Source organism: Lacerta agilis, chromosome 3 (genome assembly GCF_009819535.1).
Source record: "Lacerta agilis isolate rLacAgi1 chromosome 3, rLacAgi1.pri, whole genome shotgun sequence".
NCBI classification, from domain to species: Eukaryota; Metazoa; Chordata; class Lepidosauria; order Squamata; family Lacertidae; genus Lacerta; species Lacerta agilis.
Genome location: NC_046314.1, coordinates 43,422,423 through 43,448,862, shown reverse-complemented (window position 1 = coordinate 43,448,862; position 26,440 = coordinate 43,422,423). Strand labels below are relative to the sequence as shown.

Genomic DNA, 26,440 nt, shown 5'->3' with positions numbered 1-26,440 from the left:
TAACCTGACATCATAACTTAATATACAGTACACTTTAAAACATGGGCTAGTAGCTCTAGACAGTATCCTAAATATAATTGCTAAAAATTATTATATAATTCATAGGGAGATGAATATTTTTGTATCGAGAATTTCCCATAACCTTATAAGTGAGTGTCTAACAATCATTTCTAATGAATACTGCTTCTGTTGAACAGGAATAATGAAGTATTTCCACACAGATTTCCTGTTTCCATTTTAATATCCAACCCTGCAACACCAACTGTTTTCACTAGAGGTCTCAAGACACCCACTTTATACAGAAAGGGAAAGTTCCACTTTCCTGTTGTTCAAAGAAATAAATGAAACTGAGAAATAACAGGACACATATTTTAAGGAGATCGAATGCATTACCTATTTAATCAAAGTATTACCTATTTGATAAATTGTTTCACATACAACACAATCCAACATGGTTTACTAAGATGATGAACCAGAGGGCTCACACAACAAATGAGCAAGTCTCCTGTAGCATACCAAGTACTGCACTCTGTGGGGCATTAACAGAGGTCATTTACATTAATTATCCTAGAGATGTCTACTCAGTAGTATGTCCCATAGATTTCTTTGGGACTTGCTATCATGTGGGGGACCCTTTGGCACTCCAAATGTTGCTGAACTGCAACTCCCATCATCCCTGGCCACTAGGCCATGCTTGCTGTGGCTGATGGGAGTCGTAGTTCAGCAACACTGGAAGGCCAAAGGTTCCCCACAACTGTTGTATAGGATTGTAGTCTTCTCTCTATCACTCTTCCCACATACCTCCCATGTCATCATTATTCCATCCTGGTAAGAAACCTGTCAGATAAGTTAGGCTGAAAGAAAGTGACTGGCCCAAGGTCATCCAGTGAGCTTTATAGCTGAGTCTGGACTTGAATGTGTTTCCCAATGCTGAGACTGTCTTCATTTACCTCTCTGCAGAGGACCTGTCATATATAGCTCAGTTGGTTAGAGCATGGTGCTGATAATTCCAAAGTTGTAGGTTTGATTCCCATAAGGCACAGCTGCATGGTCCTACATTGCAGAGGGATGAACTACTAGATGATCCTCAGGGTCCCTTCCAACATGATGATTCTAAGTACCTATAATGTTCACATATACAGGGCCAGCCCTAGACTAAAGTGCACCCCAGTTGAGTATTTATTAAGCTCTGGCTACACAGACCTTTAAAGCCCTAACCTGTGCCTAGAAATGTGGCACAAATGGAAGTCTGGATGAGCCCTAACTCTCAAAAAGCCAGCTGGCCAGACCACTGCCCATTTGCAAGTTACAATATGACAGCATTTTCAGGTGGTTTCCTCAGCATGTTTGGTATTTCAATCAGTATGTATAAACTCACTACTCAGCATGTCCTGTTAAATTTATAATGGTTTACCTCCATGTAAAGTTAATGAAGACGGGGTTACAGAATGGCTTCATCATCATCAAAACAAGAACAAAACATATATTGGAAAATAACAAGGATAATAAATGAGGCATCCCCTTTTCCCTTCCCCTAGTTGAGACAGAAGAGTAGGATATTGGACAGTACAAGGCTCATGTTTGCTATGAGCAAAGCATTATAATTTTTTTTATCTCAGGAAGGGTTGTTGTGAAAAGAGCTTTCTATTTACTGGTGGGAGTGGTAGGCACTGGAAATTCTGCTTCAGAAAGAAAATATCCTATTCCCTTGGTAATACTGTACTGATGGACCAAAACCTATTGTGACTAAGAGTTTTCAGAGCAGTGTGTAGGAGGCACACACACAAATCCAATTATTTGCTAACAGCATTTCTGCCTTACACCCACGCAATACTTTGAAATCTTCACTATTAACACTTCAATGGTTTTGAGTCACCTCATGGGCACACAGGCTTCTCACTGCTCTGACAGCAGCTACTAACATTTGAAAGAGCTGTCTCTCAGGGAAGGCATTCCAGAAAATGTAGAAAAACCTCCTGGGCTCTTGGCACACATGGTTACAATAATACAATACATATCCCTAACAAACAAAATGTGTCTTTTAAAAGGCACAACTCCAGTTGATTACATGGGACTGCACATTTTACTTATGTTAAAATGTGCTCAAGGTGAGTATGATTATAACTGAATTTTTCAAAGGCCAGCCTATTTCACTTAGCCCTTAATCCCCGAATATCTGAAAGACTCTATTTTACTACAGACCCCCTGAGTATTAAGATCAACAGCCAATGCCCTTTTAAATGTGACGTGGAAGGGGGGGTTATTGGGTTGTCTTTGTTCTTATTTTTATTGGTATCCCCCATCATCCAGATACTGCTATCTCAGCTGCATCTGAAAATCACATCAATTTCTAAAGTGCTTTGCAATGTGGCATGAAGGACTGCTCTTTCCGAGTCCCCTGTAGACAGAAGTAGAAAGCTGTGCAGTTCTTTCGATTCTGGCCAATGTGTTTTTACATCCTCCCTGAAAGTGTGTTGATCTGGAATTGAAATACAAACCTGTTGGAGAAACTGGACATGGAGGAAGGGTTTAATCTCCTTCATGAGCATAAATCACCCCATGCATGAGATAAGCCAACAGGTGCAAGGCCACATAAGCCAGTTGCCATGGTAGCATCCCAGTGCCGTCTATTCTAAGGTGACCCAGTCTGTTTTATATGCCTTTTAAGAATGTTAGTACTATACCTGTCCAGTGTACGCGAAGTCCAGAGCTTGCTTTAAGCCTATGCTTGTGATGCCATGCAAATTCACCTCCTCTGCGCCACTTTCAACCATACAAAGGCTAAACATCGCCTAAGAAAAGAAAAGAAAAGAAATTTCTACATTACATTGATCAAACTTGGATTTCCTATTAAACATAAGGGACTTTTGTTGCTGCTTTGCTGTTCCCTAATTAAGATAGCTAGTAATACTGCAGTCATTAATCAGTATGCAATTTATTCTGAAGGTAATCTATACTGGTTTCATTTCATAACCAAATATACATGACAAGCCTCTGATCTTTCAGAAAAACTACTGTGTTTGGACCCTTCCAACTGAAAAGCAATACCCTCCCCCCCCCAACACCCTCCAAATCATTCTGTGGTCTTGGGCAAGTCTCACTCCATCTCTCAACCTTAAACACCCTACCCCAACCATCAGTAAGAGGATAACAAAACAGTATTGCAGCAAGCATTTTTACTCCCATCCAGTGGCGTTGCTAGCCTCTGCGCTGCTGGGGGCGGCGGCAGCGCAGAGGAACCCCCCTGGGGGAGGGGCACGACGCGTGCGTCGCGACGTCATCATGACGTCACGACGCACGTGGGTGCAGAAAGGGGGAATTTCCCCCTTTCCGAGGCTTTTTTTCAGCAGGGGGGGTCGACTAGCGAGGAGGGCGTGACAAGCGTGACACCCTCCTCGCTAGTCGACCCCCCCCCCGCCGAAAAAAAAGCGGCGGAAAGGGGAAAAAAGAAGCAGAGCCGGCGCTCTGCATTCAAGCCCAGGCTCTGCTTCCTTTCCCCGCCCCCCGCGGGTTTTTTTCGGCGGGGGGGGTCGACTAGCGAGGAGGGCGTGACAAGCGTGACACCCTCCCTCGCTGGTCGACCCCCCCGCCGAAAAAAAAGCAGCGGAAAGGGGAAAAAAGAAGCAGAGCCGGCGCTCTGCATTCAAGCCCCGGCTCTGCTTCCTTTCCCCGCCCCCCCGCGGGTTTTTTTGGCGGGGGGGTCGACTAGCGAGGAGGGGTGACAAGCGTGACACCCTCCCTCGCTGGTCGACCCCCCCCCCCCGCCGAAAAAAAAAGCAGCGGAAAGGGGAAAAAAGAAGCAGAGCCGGCGCTCTGCATTCAAGCCCCGGCTCTGCTTCCTTTCCCCGCCCCCCCGCGGGTTTTTTCGGCGGGGGGGGATCGACTAGCGAGGAGGGGTGACAAGCGTGACACCCTCCCTCGCTGGTCGACCCCCCCCCGCCGAAAAAAAGCAGCGGAAAGCACCCCTTCCAGGTGCTGCTGAGTGAGGGAGGGAGCGGCGGCGCGTGGGCGTGGCAAGAGGGGCCGCCGCTTGTCACCCCCACCCGCCGCTTTTCACCCTGTCACTGGGGGCGTACCGCCCCCACCGCCCCTCCCCAGCGACGCCCCTGCTCCCATCATTCAGTTAAATAAGAGTAAGACTTGTAAAAGGGTCATTGTGGGCATACAACCCACAGCTGCTGCACATACAGTCCCCATGTGAGATCCTTAGAATCCCTGCTGGATTGCAAACCTTCTAGCAGCTCCCTGCACTCCCACAGATAATCACATGGGAGTAGGGAGGGCCCTGCACCTTTTAATAGTTGTGCAGAAGAGAACATTTCAGCAGATGTAGGTGAAATGCAAGCTACATCTACTGAAACCCCCTCTTCTGTTCAGTTGTAAAAAGGTGCAGGAGCCCAGCCCTCTCTTTTTTATTCAGCCACCCTAATTGGGCCCTCCTGGCAACATGAATTAGTGACAGAAGCATTTAAAAGTATTAACAATTACAACTACACTATGTAACCAATTTACAACTGTACTGCAAATGGTAGTTACTAATTAAATTCCATGCCATTTAAGCCTGAATGGAAACATGGTGATTATTTTCTATTTGCAGCATAAAACAGAAGATACGGGCTGTACTTTTAATACATCAGAAAGTCAACTATTTATGATACATCCACTTTTTTAAACAAAGCAACGCTATAAAAACCATATCTGCAAACACAATTTAATGACTTCATAACCTCCAGTGATATCTATTCAGTGACCTCTTTTTGTTCCTTGTACATTACTGATGATATATCATTGTTAATTACAGCCAAACAGTTTTCTGAATTATATGAATACACAGAAATGTCCCTGATTAAATCTGTATTCTAACTTGAAGATCAGTGAACTTTTCAACACTAGTATATTCCGTAGACAAAACAGACCACTTTTGCCGGGGGGTGGGGAGTGTGCAATTTTTAAAATATTACTGTATTTTTCCATGTATAAGATGCCCCCATATGTATAAGACGACCTCTCAGGAGCAGCCCCAGAGCAACACACAGGAGGCAGAGAGTGGGGATTGTTGCATCTGGCAAACTGAAAAGTTTCTGCTTATAGAATGATTGCCATAGCATCACACTGAAATCCTCCCAAAAAGCTACAGGGAGGCAGAAAATGGGGGTGGGGGAATCAGGGGAAATGAGATGAATAGTGAGTGGGGCCTGGGATGTATTTCCAGATATGAGGACAAGGAGGAGGAGGAGGAGGGGGGAAGGAAAAGCAAACAAAAATGAAAGTGATGTAACCCAACAGTGAATAGCAAAGGTATTTGCTATGTAAAATCTGTATACTGAGATGCAACATTAGCATTCCATTCTGACTGCAGCTGAAATAGAACCATGCAAAGGCAGATCCAATTCCCAAATACTCTGCAATTTTTCCCCTTTTCCAATTAAACTCAAAACAGTGGCAACATACCCCAAAGACCATTCACTGCTAAGGGAATGATCAGTATTGCGGCATTGGCTAGGTTCAGGCAAACAGTTAGCACACATTTTTGCAACCAAAATATGTTGTGACTCAACAATGAACTTTTAGCATTATGGCACCAGTTTTCTCGAATTCTATTCCCTTAGCAGTGAAGCAAGCTCCAGCTGTTTTTGACATTTGCTGAAAACTTTATCTCTTCTCCCAAGGCTTTCCATATTCATCTATGTTATTTCTGTTATGTTTAATTCTTGTTGGCTTCAATGCTTTAATACTGTTTTATGATCTGTTTAATGTCCTATATTCTATTTATGTACATAAATTTATGTACATTTTTGTATTTCATTGTCAGGTGGAGTTGGTTTTCATTGGAGCTTGTAAGCTGCTTTGCGTAGGAAGTTATTTAAAAGCAGGATATAATTTTTTAAATTTTAAAACCTAAAAATACTTACGTTTGGGGAAAGGTAAGTTTTACTGCCCTTTCTGCTGTGATGTGAGTTTTTATTTATTTGCTTAATTTTTTAGGCTTTCAATAACACAAGATGACCCCCATGCACTCAAAACCTTGACCCCTTTGAGAAGAAGTAAGAAAGACGTTGGGCGAAAGTCATGTTCTATTCATTCTCAGATACACACTCATTGGTAAGCCATTCCTCGTGATTTCTTCTCTGCACAACGTGTGTGAACAAACCATGGAGGCATGTCACTGATAGGGTTCCTTTTTATATACTAAGATTCTCCTTTGTACTTGGCCAGGCAATATTTGCAAGATGATGCCTTCATCCCCACCCACAAAATTCACTCATGCACACAGTTATCGAACAGATTGTGAAGAAGCCACAGTGGAACTACTCCCACACCACTTCTTGTAAGTGAAAGATCAGCACGGAGGCATAAGCAGAGTTCAGGCAAACATTTAAAATGCCAACTGGCATGATGAAGGCAACATATGGCGATTCTGCCTGCCAGCCCCATGACTAGTCATTTGAGTGCTCTGAATTCTTGCCAAGATCACAGCTCACTGCCTCAACCCAAGATTCCATATATTTTCCAGGACATTGTTGTTGTTGTTGTTTAGTAATTTAGTCGTGTCCGACTCTTCGTGACCCCATGGGCCAGAGCACGCCAGGCACTCCCATCTTCCACTGCCTCCCACAGTTTGGTCAGACTCATGTTGGTAGCTTCGAGAACACTGTCCAACCATCTTCGTCCTCTGTCGTCCCCTTCTCCTTGTGCTCTCCATCTTTCCCAACATCAGGGTCTTTTCCAGGGAGTCTTCTCTTCTCATGAGGTGGCCAAAGTATTGGAGCCTCAGCTTCAGGATCTGTCCTTGCAGTGAGCACTCAGGGCTGGTTTCTTTAAGGATGGATAGGTTTGAACTTCTTGCAGTCCATGGAACTCTCAAGAGTCTCCTCCAGCTCCTATTATTATTTTACTCCTCCTTTCTGTAAAAGTATTCAGCTGTCAAATCACATCCAACAACAACAACAACAACCACATATTTAAAACCAGCACTACACTAACCAGACTAGAACAACAAACTAACACAACAGCAGCAGTTCTGAGAGCATCCACTTAAATAAAAATCTTCACCACCCACCTAAGAACAAGAAGTGGAAGAAACAGGTGTACCAATCTTGGGGAAATCATTGCTGAAAAGGCCCCATTACAGGTACCCAAATACTGATCACAGTAGGATCTGAAGAAGGGTCTTGGGGTGGGGGGTGGGGAGTTGCTGGGAAGGAAGGAGCGAGATTCTGTAAATACCAGTATTTGATTTTTAATCTGATCCCCGACTACTTAGTGCTTTAAAAGCACAAAAACAGCACCTTGAATTGAGCCCAGAAACCCAGTGAAAAGGGTTTTCAAAAAGTTGTAACCTGACACCTTCCACCTATATTTTGAACCATATGAAACCGATTGTTCTTCGAGATCAACCCCAAGCAGACCACATTACATTAGTCTAGTCTGAGGTGACAAAGCACCTGAATGATTGAGACCAAGTCTAGTTTCTCCAGGAAACGATTGGCATCTTAAGGCAAAGTCGGTGGAACACATTCCTGCCTACCACAGCTACCTGGCAATCCCAGGAGAATATTTGGGATCTGGAAGCATTACTACTTCTGGAGGCGTGCAAATCTACCTTGTCTCCAAAATTATAGTAAAAAACTGTAATCTTGTCAACAGCCTCTAACCACAGTACCACCCTTCCAAAAAAAAGGTTGTATTTTCAAAGAAAACTTTCAAGCTGCTTTTACCTAGTGTACCACCTACAATTAATCTCAGCTTTGCTAACAGAAGACTACCATGTGTGATCTATTTAGTGCTGGAGAAAGATCTATTAGGTTTGCTTTTTATAAGCCAGGAATCAGCCACAATTTATTTGTCCAAGCAGCTAACAGCACAACCTGAAATCTGTCAACCATCTAGCAGTAGCCAATTAAATTAAGTCTACAGAATGAATACTAGAATATAATTGTGGAGTTGGAAGGAACCCTGAGGGGATCATCTAGTTCAACCCCCTACAATGCAGGAATCTCAACTAAAGCATCCATGATAGATGGCCATCCAACCTCTGCTTAAAAACCTCCAAGGAAGGAGAGTCCATCACCATCTGAGGAGGTCTGCATCACCTCTTACCATCATAAAGTTCTTCCTGGTGTTTAGTCAGAATCCCTTGTGACTTGAAGCCATTGGTTCAGGTCCTACCCTCTGGAGCAGGAAAAACAAGCTTGTTCCATCTTCCAGGTGACATCCCTTTAGATATTTGAAGATGGCTATCATATATCCTCTCAGTCTCCTCTTATCCAGGACTAAACATACCCAACTTCCTCAACCGTTCCTTATAATGCTTAGTTTTCAGACACTTGATTGTCTTGGTTGCCCTCCTCTGAACACATTCTTCTTAAATTGTGGCACCCAAAACTGAACACAGGTGTGGTCTGACCAAAGCAGAATAAAGCGGTATTATTACATCTTGTGTTCCTTTCCTAACACTGTTATAACTGGGGAGTCTGTTGCTTTTTTGGGGAAATCTTTGTCTCTCCAGATGTTACTGAACTACAACCCTCCACCAGCCTCAGCAAGCATGAACAATGGTCTGGGACAATGGGAACTATAATTCAGCAACATCTGGAGGGCCAAAGGTTCCCCATATCTGCTTTGACATCACGTCAGCATTTCACATCGCCCAGTTCATCCAGCCTGATGACTAGCTCTGCAGCACTTGAAATTTGCTTGTCACATTTTGGTTAGTTCTAACAAGCATGGTGCCCCACTTTACATTTTGGTGTGTTTTTTTTTCCTAATGAGTCCAAAACTATGCTTTTTAGGATTCAACTTACAAATTTTACTGAAGGAAATAAGTGTCATAAATAAAACTAGGGAAGACAACTGCATGTCTTCTTGCAGTCTTCCAGATCACTTGCCTTTTCAGGCCTTAAGAGAAGTTAAAAAACAAAACAGATCTTAATGCTTTAAATTGGAAAACTACTATTGAACCAGAACTTCACAATGCATACATTGTAAGTTAACTCGAAATATGATCTCAATGAGATACAAAGTAGTTAAAATAAAATAGACTGGGTTAAGTGTGGAACAGGGTGCCCTAGACTCACACCCACTGCCAACAACTGTGTACACACCCCATTTAGTAAATACAGTGGTACCTCTACTTACATGGCCCTCGTGTTACATATCCTTTGGGATACGCACACGGCAAACCCGGAAGTATATTTCCAGGTTTCATCGTGCATGCATGTGCAGTAGCACTCTATCATGCCACGCGCATGCGCAGAACAGGCACCTCCGGTTGCGGAAACCTCGGAATCTGACTGGAGCTCTAGAACGGATTCCGTCCGCAACTGGAGGTACCACTGTACAGGTGCAGATGCCTACAAACATGTAAATGCCTACCTTTAAATACTACATATATGTCAAATAAATTCCCCAGTTATGTTTCACAATCCTATATTCACTTATCTAGTTTTAAGTCCCATTGAACCTAACGTGGCTTACTTTTCAGTAGACATTTTTTTTAAAAAAAATTGTCCTGTGAAGTATCTGGTCAGACCATGATCATTGTTTACACTGGCAAAAAGATTTGGAAAGATTTCAATACTACTAATTATCCAAAGATCTATGGTGTTCTAAAAACAGAGCTGATGGACGTAAACATATTACTATATTAACTTACTCTGAAGTAGTCACTGCATGCTGCTAGGACTGCCTTGTGGGCATGGAATTTCTGCTCTTCCGCTATAAGAGTTATATCACAGAGAATCCCGTCACTTCTTTGCTGGTTCAGAGCAGCCAAGACAGCATCATTATGAGAACTAGACTGGCAAAGCCGCTGGCCAGTCAGCATATCTTGAAAACTGTGAAAGATGAAGAAATAATCACACTCATGAGCATGAAAATACCAAGAGTGAAAGGCATGCGTATGTTTTCTACTTTTTCATTTCTAATTACGTCAGACAAGCACACAATCCTGCACATATTTTACTCAAGACAAAAAAGGTGCCATTGAATTCAATCAAACTCTGAAGTGAGAGTAGGATTATAAACCTGATGATTTGGTACTACTGACACAGGCTGGAAATGGGTTTATTATTGTTGTTATTCTTTCCCCACCCTCATGCTGTAACCAAAAGTCTATAGCATCACAGTGTGGCAGGGCTATTATTATGGCCCACAATGTAAAGATGGACTTAAATCTTTATGTACAACAGCATCACTCTGCAAGACATTCACAATGTGGCCATTATCTCACAGCTTCAACTGTCCCAGCTATAAAAATAGGCGTATTGTTGTTGTAAACTGGGGATTAATCCAATTTACTAGGATCCCTCCCAGCCTAATGACTTTAACTGTAGAAGATCCACAATTATTGGGGCCAACAGTGTAAGAAGCCAGTTAGGCAAATTTAGCGTGACAGATTCACTTTTTAAAATGAAGATTGGCACTGAATGACTGCCTTTTGCAGAAATAATTAAATGACCAGAGACTTTTGGAAGGCTCTTATCTTCAGCAGGCCTCTGCTGCGTCAGACCAAAGGCCCAACTCATCCAGCATCCTGTTTCTCCCAGTGTCCAACCAGATCCCTATGAGAAGTTCTGCAAGCAGGACATGAGTGCAACAGCAGCCTTTCGACATGTGCTTCCCAACAATTGGGAAGGCATCTAACAGCAGAGGTAGAACACAGAATAGTGACTAGCAGCCATTGACACTGTTACCCTCCATGAATTTGTTGTATCTTCTTTTAAAGCCATCCAAGTTGGTGGATAGCAAATTCCATCCTTTTCACTGTGTGCTGAATGAAGATGTCTGGCCCAAGTCTTCAAATGTTTAGGTACAATGGATGGCTAGTGTTATGAAAGAGGCTGGAAAAGCTTCATTCTATGCACTTTCTCTTCACCATGCATAATTTTATACACCTCTATCATATCATCACTTACTTGCCTATGTTCTAAAGTGAAAGTGCCAAATGTTGTAACCTTTTCTCATAGGATTGTTATTGTATCTCTGACTATTTCAGTTGTTGTTTTCTGAACCTTTCCCAGCTCTACAACATCCTTTTTGAGGTGAGATGACCAGGACTGTGCACAGTATTCTGAGTGTGGCTACACCATTTTGGTTGCCCCTTTTTTTGCAACCGGTCTATTTGTAAATAAACACAAATAATACAAGATGTCCACATTCTTGAAGAATTGGGGTGCATGTTCACATCATAGTTCATATAGCATCATATATAAGGAGCAGGTGTGGTAGGGACAGGCAAGCAACAGAGGCTAAGGAAAATGGGAAGGTGTGATGGGAAGGAGCAATGGGAGGGGAATATGTGATTAGGAACATTATGGGAGGAATGTTTCCAACTACCCCACCCTTTGCCCTTCGAAGCCTTATAACAAGCATGGCCAAACATGGCACTCCAGCTGCTTTGGGACTATAACTCCCATCATCCCTAGCTAACAGGACCAGTGGTCAGGGATCATGGGAATTGTAGTCCCAAAACAGCTGGAGGGCCACGTTTGGCCATGCCTGCCTTATAAGAAGCTGCTGCAGGAGAGGGACTGTGAGCAACTAAGGAGAAACTGTGATGCTCCCTTGTTATTTTTGCTACTGGGTGCTGCATGTTGTTTAAGTCATAGTGTTCTATTTATAGTACAGTCATACCTTGGTTCTCAAACACCTTGGTACTCGTACGTTTTGGCTCCCAAATGCCGAAAACCCAGAAGTGTTCCAGTTCTTAACGCTTTTCGGAAGCCATCATCCAATGCAGCTTCCGCAGTCAATCAGAAGCCACACCTTGGTTTTCAAACACTTTTGGGAGTCGAACAGACTCCCAGAACACATTAAGTTCGAGAACCAAGGTTCCACTGTATTGAAATGTAGCTTTTTGTACGTTGTTTTATTTTTGTTGTGCTATGTTTATGAAATTGTTACTGCTTTGCAATATTACAAAATTGTTACTATTTTACTGTTTTTGCCATGTTATTATGAACTTGTTACTACATTATTGCTTTCCTATGTTACTGTGGAATTGTTACTCTGTTATTGTTTTGCTATGCTGTTATGAAATTTGGTAGCGTTTGTTTGAAATTCATCCCAGTTTCTTTCTCACAAACAGCTCCGAGCAGGATTTTTTGTGCATACAAATAAAATGAAGGAATGAATGCCTTCAATTACAGATACTTTAGTGGTTTAGTTACACTAAAGGTATAGGTACAAGGTAGGGAATCCAAATGCTTCTTGGGAATGGCGAGTTTTGAGTAGAAACTACAGGGAAACAGGGGAGTAGTTCACATAGAGGCATTCTTGGGAGGCAGTTCCAGGCAAAAGGGTCAACAAAGAGAAATGGGTGAAGACACTTCAGACAGCAGGAAATCTTGCTGAGGGTGGTGGATCTAGAGTAGCAAAGGTCAAAAGAAGGGACCTGTCAGGGGATATAAGAGCAAAAAGACAAGGAGGGACAAGGCCACAGAAGGTTTTGAAGACATAGGTAAGAAGTTTGCAGTAGTTTAATCCACTCCAAGCACTTGTGCAAAGTTGAATAAGCTAATGTTCCATCCTGAACTTTGGGTTAGGGAGACCTATACATTAATGAACAAAATAAATATTCCCACTAGACAGACAGAGGCACTATTGTCTAATCAGAAAATAAAACATCCAAACGGCTGTAAAAACAGATATGAGAGTCACCAGTCCTCATTATGTAGCTCAGCAATTATAGCAGGGGGAAACAAGTCTGAAAATTGTTACATGTATGTGGACTTATTGGGACACCAACACGTGAGGTGTGCAAGGATTTAGTTTCATTTCCTCCATTCACTATATAGTTCCAATCATTTCCAATCACTTATATCAAGATTCTCAAATAAAAGGGCCAGTTGGAAGGGTTGAAATATTTTACTAATTACCATAAAAAATATAATGTTCATGCCTGATTTGGGGAAAAGGTTCTACAGAGTTTGGTAATCCTAAATCAGATATAACCTCCCAATGCAAAAAAAAAAAAAAAAAAAAAAAAAACCTGTTAAAGTGTCCATATGCTAGAATATCTTTCTAAATATATTACGTACTGACTTCTTTTGATATAACTAACAATTAGTGGCAGCACTTTAAAAAAGGAAGAAGAAAGATAGATGCAGAGCCTCCTATACAGTATTCTGACACCAAAAATACTATTTTGAGATTCTCTGCTCTGCCATTCAGAGGAAAAGCCTACGTTGGAATATTATAGTCAAATAAAATGTCTCTTCTGCTTTCTACTACATGCACACAAATGTTATTATAAATATCCTACAGACAGGTAAGTGTGTTAAGGTATCAAGTGAAAATTTGTTAGTTTGAATCTGAGACTAATTTTGTGAACTGAATAGTTTGAGAGGTGTAACTTTATTTGATAATGAACTTGAAAGGGCAGGGGGTGTTTCAGAGTTCATGCTTCTTTCTCTTTTAGTTTTTAAGAAGCATGCATAGAATTACATGTAAAATATGTAAAGATATAGTTATCAGAGCAATTACTCTATAAAAATGACCTCCTGCTGTTTGATGCATAATCCCATCACAGTAACCATCACAAGCAATTTAATTGCCTTAATCAAATTAATTTGGGGGGGGGCATGGAGAGAATCTCACTGTTCTTTCTCCTTGATTGTTCATCATCATTGACAATAAAAACAATCTGTCCCCAAAGTTTAAATGGCAATCTGCTGGCTGAGTCCATGAGGATCAACACAATGCTACTCAAGTCTTCTGCCTTTTCCTGCTTCAGCACTGACAGGAAGACAAATCCTGTTTGTGTTAGGATGCTCAACATGCAAATGAGCTGAGAAATCACAGAAGGAGCAAATCTTTTACACCAGGCTTCCTCAACCTCGGCCCTCCAGATGTTTTGAGACTACAATTCCCATCATCCCTGACCACTGGTCCTGCTAGCTAGGGATCATGGGAGTTGTAAGCCAAAAACATCTGGAGGGCCGAGGTTGAGGAAGCCTGTTTTACACCATGCGTAACTGTTTCCATGGGGGAAAGTTGCAGAGAGAAAAAAACCAGAAGCCTATCACAAGAGCGAAAAGTAAATCCTCCTGGACATGTCTCAGTACAGTCATTTTGATGTAATATTTATGTATGCAATTTGCCATCCTGCCATCCTCTAGGCTAGCATACAGTGAATGAAAACACACTCGATGGAAACTGGCAGGGCAGCTCTATGAACTATACCTGAGGCACACCTCAGACGGCATCCTTCAGCTTTGCCCTTCTGAACCTCTTGCTTCTTAAAAAAGTACAGGGGGGAAAGTACACATTCCAGCTGCAGAGAAAAGGAAAAAAACAAATAATAGTTAGAATTAAAAGCCCAAACTTTTGTTCACTGTACAGAAAACCCACCACTTCAGTATATGTGGCAAAGGATGCCAGCATCTCTTATTAATGGAAGAGACTGGCTGCAACAATTTAATGACATAATGGAGCCATACTAATAATAAAACCCTCGATACTTTTGTGGGTGCAAATTAAGATACAGAGAGTAGCATTAATAGAATACTCATTGTCTGATTGGTGCACAGCTTCCAATTTGTTAGTGTTAAATTTTATGTGTATACTTCTTTTCCATGTGTGCTCAGATGCTTTACATGAAGCTGATATTGTGTTAACAACATAAAAAAACCAGCCCAGAAAAATAGTCTGCAATAATGTAATAGTTACAGCACAACAAATACTTAATATGATGCATATGATGATACAGTGGTACCCCGCAAGACGAATGCCTCGCTAGACGAAAAACTCGCAAAACGAAAGGGTTTTGCGAGTTTTTAGTTGACTCGCAAGACGAATTCGTCTATGCCTGTTTTTCGCAAGACGAATTCGTCTGGCGAGGTACCACTGTAAGCTGGCTTACCTTTTCGCTCTGGTCGGGAGGGGTGATGTCCGCGTCCGCCATTTTGGATCGACTGTGCATGCGCAGTCGATCCAAAATGGCAGACGCGGACAACATCCCTCCCGACCGCAGCGAAAAGGTAAGCTCCGCTGCCGGTCGGGAGGGGGCCGTGGGATCGTGCCCGATGTCGGGCATGATCCCACGGCCCTCTCCCTCCTTCCCGGAGCCCCGCCGCTGCGTTTTAAGACTGCAACGATCGTTGCAGTCTTAAAACTCGGCGGCGCGGAGCTCCGCTGCCGGTCGGGAGGGGGCCGTGGGATCGTGCCCGATGTCGGGCATCATCCCACGGCCCTCTCCCTCCTTCCCGGAGCCCCGCCGCTGCGTTTTAAGACTGCAACGATCGTTGCAGTCTTAAAACTCGGCGGCGCGGAGCTCCGGTGCCGGTCGGGAGGGGGCCGTGGGATCGTGCCCAATGTCGGGCATCATCCCACGGCCCTCTCCCTCCTTCCCGGAGCCCCACTGCTGCGTTTTAAGACTGCAGCGATCGTTGCAGTCTTAAAACTCGGCAGCGCGGAGCTCCGCTGCCAGTCGGGAGGGGGCCGTGGGATCGTGCCCGATGTCGGGCATCATCCCACGGCCCTCTCCCTCCTTCCCGGAGCCCCGCCGCTGCGTTTTAAGACTGCAACGATCGTTGCAGTCTTAAAACTCGGCGGCGCGGAGCTCCGCTGCCGGTCGGGAGGGGGCCGTGGGATCGTGCCCGATGTCGGGCATCATCCCACGGCCCTCTCCCTCCTTCCCGGAGCCCTGCCGCTGCGTTTTAAGACTGCAACGATTGTTGCAGTCTTAAAACTCGGCGGCGCGGAGCTCCGGTGCCGGTCGGGAGGGGGCCGTGGGATCGTGCCCAATGTCGGGCATCATCCCACGGCCCTCTCCCTCCTTCCCGGAGCCCCGCCGCTGCGTTTTAAGACTGCAACGATCGTTGCAGTCTTAAAACTCGGCGGCGCGGAGCTCCGGTGCCGGTCAGGAGGGGGCCGTGGGATCATGCCCAATGTCGGGCATCATCCCACGGCCCTCTCCCTCCCTCCCGGAGCCGCGGAGCTGCGTTTTAAGACTGCAGCGATCGCTGCAGTCTTAAAACACAGCACCGCGGAGCTCCGGTGCCGGTCGGGAGGGGGCCGTGGGATCATGCCCGATGTCGGGCATCATCCCACGGCCCCCTCCCTCCCTCCCGGAGCCACGGAGCTGCGTTTTAAGACTGCAGCGATCGCTGCAGTCTTAAAACACAGCACCGCGGAGCTCCGCTGCCGGTCGGGAGGGGGCCGTGGGATCATGCCGATGTCGGGCATGATCCCACGGCCCCCTCCCTCCCTCCCGGAGCCGCGGCGCCGTGTTTTAAGACTGAAGCGAGCGAACAGCAGCGCTGCTGTTCGCTCACTGCAGTCTTAAAACGCGGCTTGGCTTGGCTCCGGTGCCGGTCGGGAGGGGCCCCCGGACTTTTTTTCCCATAGGAACGCATTAATTAAATTTTAATGCGTTCCTATGGGAAAAGGTGCCTCGCAAGACGAAATTTCCGCAAGACGAAGAGTCTTGCGGAACGAATTAATTTCGTCTTGCGAGGCACCACTGTACAAGTGTTAGATAAGATTCCACTAAACAATTCATCAAAAAATATTAAGAGCACCATTCAAAATGGTTTGCAAATACAAAAGAGAAACAAAAATATTCCAACAGGAAGAAAAATACCTAATTAATACAAGTTATAGCAAAGTCAATAATCATTAAACAAATCCACAGACAACGTGCATAATTAAGAACCAACAAGACTACATTAAAATCCAATATTGACTTGTCCCTTTCACAAACTCTATTCATATGCTCCAACTGATTAAATATACCATCATATTATCATATTTTCTTGCTTTCACCAGGGAAAAATACAACTTAACTTTCCTTGTCCGCTCACAGGAGGTTAACAAATTGTGAGGTTAAATTTTCCAATTAGCACAAAAACAGGGTCCAGTTTGTGCTAAACGGAAAACCTATGATGTACAATGTGTAGCTGACACAAGTCTCAGGACTCTAGTCTAGGAAATCTGAAAAGCATTATTTATTCCATACACACTGCTGGACAATTTTCTGTCTGTATTTCATCTTTTCCAAAATTATTTCAGTACACTTCCGATCAGTTTTAACCTTCTGAAGTCTTAGTTGAGCAAAGCCGTGAGCATTATAGCTTCAAACTTTTAAAATCTGATTTAAGGGCTGTTTATTTAAATCTGCCCCCCACCCCCAAAAAACACAACCCTGCAGGAAATTTTGCTAGAGGCATTTTAATCCAAAGACTGAGGAAAGGGGGGGAGGGTATTGCAGAGATTCCATAGTCCCTTTGGGTTACCATTAAACTCATATTCTGAGTGCTCTTCATTTTTTTACCAGTTACTTCACAGTCCATATCTTTCTAGGCACCAAAAAGTCTGAGTCGCAGAGTTACATACTGGAAGACTGTATACAACAAGGAGCAGCAACCAAGAGATAGAGCCAGAGAGCCAGATGATGCAAGTCCATCAGTAATTGTTCCCACATGACCCTTACTAGGTGTGTCTGCAGGTGTTTATTTTGAAGCTTCCCTTCGAGCAAAGGGTGAAACAGTGTTTCCAGCCACCCTTGTTTTCCACGTTCCAGAACAGAAGTCTTTCAGCACCAGTATGTTTCGAAATGGGTTCACGCCTCAAGTGCAGAGAAATCAAGCGGTGAATATGCATGTGCACATGCCGAACATAAGGCTTAACCTACCATGTGGCCAGAGGCTACAGATATCCAGCGATCTGCACAACTGATAAGATTAACATTAAAAAATAATATTTATTCTCAGAAATACAACAGGAAGCTCTTCAATGTCATTCTCGTCCTCACATCTGAGAATGCTCCACATATGAAACACAGTGAAATGGCAGAATGCACTAAACCAGAGATAGCCAATTTGGTATCTCCATATGCTGGTAGACTACAACTCCCATCATCCACTCTGTCCAGGCTGATGGGAGTTGTAGTCCACAACTATTGGAAGGGCCCCCACATTGGCTACCCCTTGAATAAACCGTTTCAGAGTAAAGGTGCCCCTGCAAACAAAAAGCAAGTACCGCAACAAAAGGACTGAGCTAGAATTCATATACTTAGTTTCCTTAATACAGAATTTTGTTTTGTGTTTCATGTGGGGAAACATTCAAACACTGTGCCCCCCACTGGAAGGTTTATACTTCAACCTATCTCCTCCGAAAATCTATCAATTCATTTTATTTTATATGTAGACAAAGACTAACAGGAGCTAGCAAAGATAGAAGCAGAGCTGACAACTTCAAGCATCGTGAATCCAAGTTATTTTTCACCTTTCAGAAGCGATTGTTGTCTGAGAGATGAGGTGGTCTCACTCTACTTATTAACACCATAATTGTGCAGTCCCCACCATCCATCACGCCACCACTTTCATCATTCTATTAGACATAATAATATATTTATGCTGCATAGCAGATGCAAATGGGTTCTGCCCCAAAATCAGCGTTTTGCACTATGTGCCAGCAATTTTAAAACCGAGAAAGTTCACAGAGGCACTACCTTCAGGGTTGCATTCTATTGATAATGTCAGCACGACCAGCAATTACTGTTTTAATAAGCCCAAGCATTCCCATGTAGAATATTTGATTCCAGCTGCTTTGATCTACTACACAGCAGTGAGCAAACACTGCCCTGGAAAGGGTGGGCTGACTTGAAAAGCACATTCTGCTCCAGGAAGGACATTATGACCAGATTAAAGCTACAAACCCACAGGCACAGCACATCCCATGAAACAAAAACACTGAGCAATTCCAATCTTTCAAAACCACTAGGAGCTATAGTGTGACTGGTTTGTTAGAAAGCGCAAATATTCCTTCCTTATTTGCTTTAGAGAGAAAAAACAAAATACCTTTCTAATTTTTTTAACCTTTGTTTTAATAATTTTATTGCTGAAAGTCACACAGGTGACAGGCATTGAATATACTCAGCAACAACACGGGAAAGATTTAAAAGCACAGTGGGGAGAACTAGAAAGCTAAAATTGTTTTTGTGTTACCAGTATTTTAAGTGCATAGTCGGTGCTGGGGGGTGTTAAGTATGTTAAGATCTATACAGTACACAACTGAAATAGAATTTAAACCTCATGAATTTAAACATTTGCAACAGTTCCAGTTGGATTCACTTGCTCATTTTATTGCCAAGAGTTAGAAAAAGCCAGGAATCTGTCTACATTTATTCAGTATAAAGCACACAGTGATGGGAAATGTTTTAGACGTAATAAGGACACCAACCTGCCCACTAATGTTATGAATTATTTTTATACAATGGCCATCAAGTTAACTGTTGTTGGACTATAAGTTTCAGAAATGTATTACAGCACGCAAGAACTAGGAATCACCGAGCAGTCTTCAAAAGTGGAAATAAGAGTGGCTAAAGCAAACATCATTTTTGTGCCATTGTGAATTTGCTGCCAAACAAGGTCTCAGGTGTAGCAAGACAGCTGAAGGTCTGTTTCCATCTTCCCAACTTCAGATAACCCCACAAAGCCAATGAAATTTATGGTCAAACATAGTACTGACAATTGCTTTTTTTTGGTGGGCAGAGGTGGTATTTAGATAAAATGTCCTGTTCATTGCCTATGAAAAGTGGAGGGAAATCTCATACATACTATCCTTTATTATCAAATGCCAGGACAGTTTACAAAATATATTAAAGCAGCATCGATTCAAAGCAACAGTAACTCAAAACATCAATGCAACAACCGCAGTAGGAAAACTAATCAAACAATCATTAGAATTTCCACTTAAATTACAAAGATGTATTCTGCACCCACATACAGAGGACTGCTACTTTCTCCCCACTTTTTAAAACAACAACAAATCTTGCTCCTGTGCTGTTTAATGCTGCCTGAACACATATGCTTAGCAGGCGATGCCTTTTTCCTAGCCCCTTATCTTCATGGCAAGAAAAGCATTGTGTGCTATATTTCCTGTATGTCTAGGTACTGTTAAAAGGAACCAGAGGAAGAACATAAAAAACATGGCAGGCCAAGTAATGTTAGCAATCCTGTATGGAAGACAGTGCACTACTATGGGAGCTGCCTGTCCATAGATGGAAGCAGGGCACAGAGAAGAAAAAAGGAGGCGAAGGATACAAAACAGAGTAAGGGGGGCTGTCAACAGCACTTACATGGCTGCTCCAATTCATCTTATTGTCAAGAATAGGTTGCTTAATATCTCCACCTCAAAATGTAGCAGGTAATGGGAAAGACCTCTGTCTGAGATCCTGAAGAGCCAGTGTCAGTCAAAGTAAATAAATACAGTGGTACCTCAGGTTAAGAACTTAATTCATTCGGGAGGTCCGTTCTTAACCTGAAACTGTTCTTAACCTGAGGTACCACTTTAACTAATGGTGCCTCCCACTGCCGCTGTGCCGCCACTGGGCGATTTGTGTTGTTATCCTGAAACAAAGTTCTTAACCCGAGGTACTATTTCTGAATTAGTGGAGTCTGTAACCTGAAGCGTCTGTAACCCGAGGTACCACTGTACAGTCATACCTCGTGTTACGTACGCTGCGGGATGTGTACGTTCGGGTAACGCACCGCAGCAACCTGGAAGTAACGGAACGCGTTACTTCCGGGTTCGGCAGTTCGCGCATGTGCAGACGTGTCAAATGACATCATGTGCATGCGCAGAAGTGCCGAATCGCGTCGCACACATGCGCCGACGCGGCACTTCGTGATACTGACATCACGGGTTATGAACGGGGCTCCGGAATGGATCCCGTTCGTAACCAGAGGTACCACTGTACTAGGCTACATGAAAAATTAGGAAGTGATCTTCCTGTCTCGGTGTGGACGGAACAGGAGTATGACTTCTCCCTATTCATGTGCTACTTATTCAGAGTTATCAAATCTCAGCAAGAACCACCACAACCACAACTCCAAGGTGCCACTGCTCAACAGAGAACACAGCAGTTGACTGGGATGGGAAAAGGTTGGGAAATGTAATTCTGCATACAATGTTTTGAACAATACAGAACTAAGGAAATAACGCCTGAGAAGAAGCAAGTGTCGCCTGACTTCATTTACAGGAATCTGCCTTCTTCCATGTCAGACTATTTGTCTACCTTGGCTACTATTTATTGTCTATTCTGTCTGGCAGCAGCTCCCCTGGATCTCTGGCAGAGGGAAATCTTCTCTGTCACTAGCTACCTGATTCTTTCAACTCTGGAGTCATCAACGTGTTGCCAATGGATGCCTCACGGCAATGTTAGGGTGATTGCCAGGCTCCCCTCCATGCCCAGTTGCTGAACAAAATGAGCTCTGCGGCTGCAATGATGTTTGCTTAGACCTTTATGCTGGGCCTTCTCTGTCTTGGTGTGAGAGAAGAGGTGAGGGGTTCAGAGCAAGCCTGAGCACTGGAGAGCTAGCAATTGTGACTCCTCTCCAAGTTCTCTTTCGGCCAGTCAAGTTAATGTTTGGTATTGGGAATTCTGCGAAGGGGGGGGGGTACATTGGAAAGGTCTATAGGGTAGTAGGTGGGAAAGGGTTTGGCACTTTGTGCCTCTTTCACTAGTAAAAATCAGACATGCATCCTACTTTCTCCCTCTATGCGATTTGAAACATATCTATGTTTATACAACAGAACATGTGCTTCATTTGATATTTTGAACTGAGGCGGAGGGGGGGGGAGATATTTTTGATGGCTAGAGGAGCCTTGGGTGACAGGTCAGAGACAGGTTATAATGAGAGCATGCAGTGTCTCAACTCAGGGTATATCTGGATGCAACCAATTTGGCCTGGTTTGGAGACTGAAACTCTGGTGGGTAACCCATGCTGCAACATGGGAAGTAATAGTACCACTATATTCCGCTCTGGTCAGACCTCACCTGGAATACTGCGTCCAGTTCTGGGCACCACAGTTCAAGAAGGATATTGACAAGCTGGAACGTGTGCAGAAGAGGGCAACCAAAATGGTCAAAGGCCTGGAAACGAGGCCTTATGAGGAACGGCTTAGGGAGCTGGGTATGTTTAGCCTGGAGAAGAGAAGGTTAAGGGGTGATATGATAGCCATGTTCAAATATATAAAATGATGTCATATAGAGGAGGGTGAAAGGTTAGTTTTCTGCTGCTCCAGAGAAGCGGACATGGAGCAACTGGATTCAAACTACAAGAAAGAAGATTCCACCTAAACATTAGGAAGAACTTCCTGACAGTGGAGAGCTGTTCGGCAGTGGAATTTGCTACCAAGGAGTGTGGTGGAGTCTCCTTCTTTGGAGGTCTTTAAGCAGAGGCTTGACAGCCATCTGTCAGGAATGCTTTGATGGTGTTTCCTGCTTGGCAGGGGGTTGGACTGGATGGCCCTTGTGGTCTCTTCCAACTCTATGATTCTATGAACATGAACAGTATAGCAGGTAGAGCCTCATCAACTTTAGATATCAAACACCTTCTGGGTTGCCTAGCCATGGATGGACAGGAATGTAGGTTGGCAGCAACTACAGTTCTTCCTGATGCAGTGCGGTTGCTTTTCTTTTTAGAAAAAAATAGTGCCAGTACTCACCATGAAGCGCCACACTATTAACATTTGGAAGGGGAAAGGTGTCAGTATTGTGTACCCTTGAGCACCCCTAGAAAAAAGCACTGTCCTGATGAGTCATTCCCTGAAGGTGCTGAACTGGGAACTTCTGTTCCACCTTGTGCCTTTTGATTTACTGAGTGCTAAACAGATTCAAATAGGATCCTGTTCCCTACACAGAGCAAAGGCATCCAGCTTATGGCAGGGATCCTCCTCCCTCCTCCAATGAGAAATCTTTGTAATTGGTAAATTTAAAATATTCCTAGAAAAGGGTAAAACATGTCCTAAACAGGCAACTTTCAGGAGAGAACAACAGGGGCAGGTTGCTGATTTTCTCTCCATACCCAGGAGGGAAACCTACGGCACATCCAGATGGTCTACTTATTGAGCATATTTTATATCCAGAATTTACTGGGCAATAATTGTTATATGGGACCATGAGAAAGCAAAGCATCCGCTAAAAGAATTACATTCTTGACACCTTTATTCTTAGAGTTGCCATATCGTAGAGATCAAAAAAGAGGACGCATTTGTCGACTTCTACTTGTAACTATGGATCTCTATGACGACTCTAGCCATGAAAAAGAGGATGTGTCCTGGAAAAAGAGGACATATGGCAACCATATTCTTAATGTCTTCCCCAGGAACTGTCACAGGGGGAACAAAGCAAGTTGACAGTGGGGGGGGGGGACAGGATACTTACTCTACAATACTTAATTCTAATTCAGTAATTACCTTGGGCATCTGTAAAATTAAAGTGTCAGCTTTTAGTATCCATGCAACTAACCGCGGATGATATGAGGCCCAGCTTTCAATTCAGTATAGTACTCCTTCACACAGCGCAGTTAACCTATGCAATTCACTCCTACAAGCAGCAGTGATAGCCATCAGCATGGTTGGCTTAAAAAGAGAATTAGACAAATTCGTGGAGAATAAGGCTATCCGTGGCTACTAGCCCAGGTGGCCATTATCTGCCTCCACCGTCAGTGGCAATACGCCTCTGAACACCAGTCACTGGAAACCGCAGGAGGTGAGAGGGCTGTTGTGTTCAGGTCCTCCTTGTGTACCACCCACAGGCATCTGGTTGGCCACTGTGTGAGAAGGATGCTGGACTAGATGGGCCACTGCCCTGATTCAGCAGGCTGTTCTTATGTTCCCAAACTAGCTAATTCAATACTTGTTTCTCTCTCTCTCTCTCTCTCTCTCTCTGTGTGTGTGTGTGTGTGTTTACACTATCTTCCCTACCTAGCCCAAGCTGCCTAGGAGTTGATTTACACCACCATTTTGACCTGACAGAATCAGAGTTGAAACGGAACGTTTTTAGGCAGGAGTCTATTCTGAAAGATTTACCTTTTGTCCAGACAGTTAGGCAGCTCATACTGAGTTGACCCATATTTTAAACACCCCTCATTTCAAAAAGTGGGTCAGCCTATTAAGGGCTGGCTGGTTATCTGCGCATGCAGTGAACTACTCATGCATATATTTCTGCATGTGGAATAAAAAGTCACCTTAGGCTAACTTCATTCCAGGTTTCTGCCTCAGCAAAATGGATGCACTATGTTTTCCACGCTTAATTCCCTTGTACAATAATAAAATTAAATTACATTTTTAATCGGTGTTATCATCAAATATAAATAATATTTGTCAGAATTCTCATAATTAACTGCTGGTACTCTGGGTCCTTAGGGACCCCTATGAGAACAAGGAGATAGATCTAAGTCGTCACTGCCATCTGATTTCACTGAAAGGGAACAAAATCAGCTTTATGGAGATTGGATAGCTACAGAAGGCTAAACAATTAGCACAGCACACTCTCATAGCAACTTTTTCCCTTGGGATCTTAAATGCTACCTACTTAAAAAGCTAAGGCTGCTATTCTAAACACCCTTACTAACATATAACTTCTACTGAACACAATGGGACTTATTACCAAATAAACAGGCATATAATTGTACTGCAAGGATTAAGATTATATATTTCAATGCAAGTAACATTGAGTATTATTTGCACTGAAATACATAATCTTAAGAATGAGAAGATTAAATGAGATCTTTTACACACCAAGTAATCTTTTTAAAAACCACCTCGGTAGCAATTTAAACTTTGCTCAGACGCTAAAATAATAGCAAGGTAACAGCCTAGTTTCAAATGACCAAATGAAGTATAACTATAGAAAACATCAAATTCAGTCCTGTACAGTTTTTGAGTAATCACAAAAAGAAACTAAAGTCAAAGAACAGTTCATATAGGGTTGGCACATTTTCCAGCAGGTCTGCTGTGTCCTTTAATGGTTCTATGAAAGACAGAAATTCATAAAATTATTTTTTTTAACTACTTAATATAAGTTCATAAAATTAAGCTTTGTCCACCACACAACGATGACCCGCATCACCTGACCATTTATGCATTGAAAGGTATGGAAATGCACAGGTTCATAAATCACCTAACAATGTTGTCCATTTTCCTGTTAAGCAACCTGAAGGTTGGAAATTACAGAGCACAAACTCCCTGAAAGCAGAAGAATAATCTGAAACAGCGATAGGGGAACCTGTCCAGATGTTCTTCACTCCAACTCCCATGACTCTCAGGCAGCACAGCCAACGGCCACCGATGATGGGAGCTGTAGTCAGACAGCACCCTCATCCCTCATCTAAAGGGTTTCAGAGAAAGGAAAGAACCGTGGTAAACCACTTGTGGATTGAACCCCTCCCCTGAAGCATTTATGTTCCCCGCTATTATGCAGCCTTGTTTTCCTACAGGCAGTGAGCAAACGCTAAGAGGCGGCCTTTGTGCCTTCAATAGTCGTGCAGAACGGAAAACGGCGGCATTTCCTCACCTCCTGCTCAACAGGACAAGCAGCACCTGCCAAATCCCCCCCCCCTTGTGCACGGCACAAAAAAACAACAGGAAAAGCAACGCTGCCATCCCAAACACATTTGCTCCAGCGTAACCCTCCCCACCCCCCACCCCGGCCCGTTTCCTCAGTGGCGCTGTCCTTCCCACCGAGCCCGCGCTCCCCAACAGGCTCCGCAGAAACCGAGCCGCCTGCAAGTCAACTTGAAACCGCATGCCAGGGCTGCAGCAGCGGCGCCAGCCTCTCTAAGGCGCTGTTTGAGGTTGCCCTAGCAACCGGGCAGCACAGACGGGGCGGGTGGGGGGGGGGGAAGAGAACCCCCTTTGTTATTGGCTGAGGGGCAGCCCAGAAAGCTCCGCTTCACGAGCCGCAGAACTCAAGTGGACTTTTTTTTTTTTTTTTTTGCCTGCGGCACTGGGGCAATTAGCCCGGCTGAGGCGCTGCAGCTGCTGCTGCTGCCGGCTCTTGCTAAGCAGGGCCCGCCGTCCCCTCCGCCCCGTGCCCTTCGACCAACGTCACCAGCAAAAATTATTAGAACGTTGCAAGGGGAACCCTCACGCACCCCTTGAAGGTCCATGAGCCGGTGGTTCAGAGAGCAGGCAGGCAGGCAGGCAGGCAGCAGCCCGAGCGAGCGAGCGGGCGCCGCGTCCTAATCCCGCCGGGCTTCCTGCGCGCGCTCACCTCTCAAGGAGACGCCGCGTCCCGCTTTGTCCCCGGGCTGCTCTGAGGAGGAGCCGCGACGGCGGCGGCGGAGGGAAAGAGGCGCCCAGCGAAGGCGCACTTCTTCTGGCAGCGGGACGACCTCGACTGCGCTCCACTCGCTGGTACGCGGCGGCGGCGGCGGCAGGAGGAGCAGCGGCAGCAGGAGGAGGAGGAGGCGCCACTCTTTCTCCCACGCTCTCCTTGCCTTGCCTTCCCCGCCTCCCCTTCTCCTTCCAGCCGGGTCTCCTCCTTGCCAGTGCGCAGAAGCAGCGGCGGCGGCCACGCATTGTGAGCGAGCGGCGATGCCGGAGGACGCCGAGCAACACACCTGCCGGAGGAGGAGGAGGAGGAGCCTGAGGCTCCTGGGGCGGAAAAGGAGGCGGCCAGGGGATGGAGTCCCGCGCGCCCGCGTCC

The 26,440-nt window shown here is 44.4% G+C and overlaps 1 protein-coding gene across 1 annotated transcript in view; it reads right to left on the bottom strand.

Moving 5' to 3' along the window:
* Window positions 1-25,916, bottom strand: part of LOC117043603 (kelch-like protein 32) — a 66,535-nt gene extending 40,619 nt beyond the window's left edge. The window contains 4 exon segments of the mRNA XM_033143461.1: window positions 2,685-2,792; window positions 9,656-9,836; window positions 14,196-14,275; window positions 25,887-25,916. Of these exon segments, the coding sequence (XP_032999352.1) occupies window positions 2,685-2,792; window positions 9,656-9,836; window positions 14,196-14,275; window positions 25,887-25,901 (384 nt within the window). The 5' untranslated portion in view covers window positions 25,902-25,916.
* Between the last annotated feature and the right edge of the window lie 524 nt (window positions 25,917-26,440).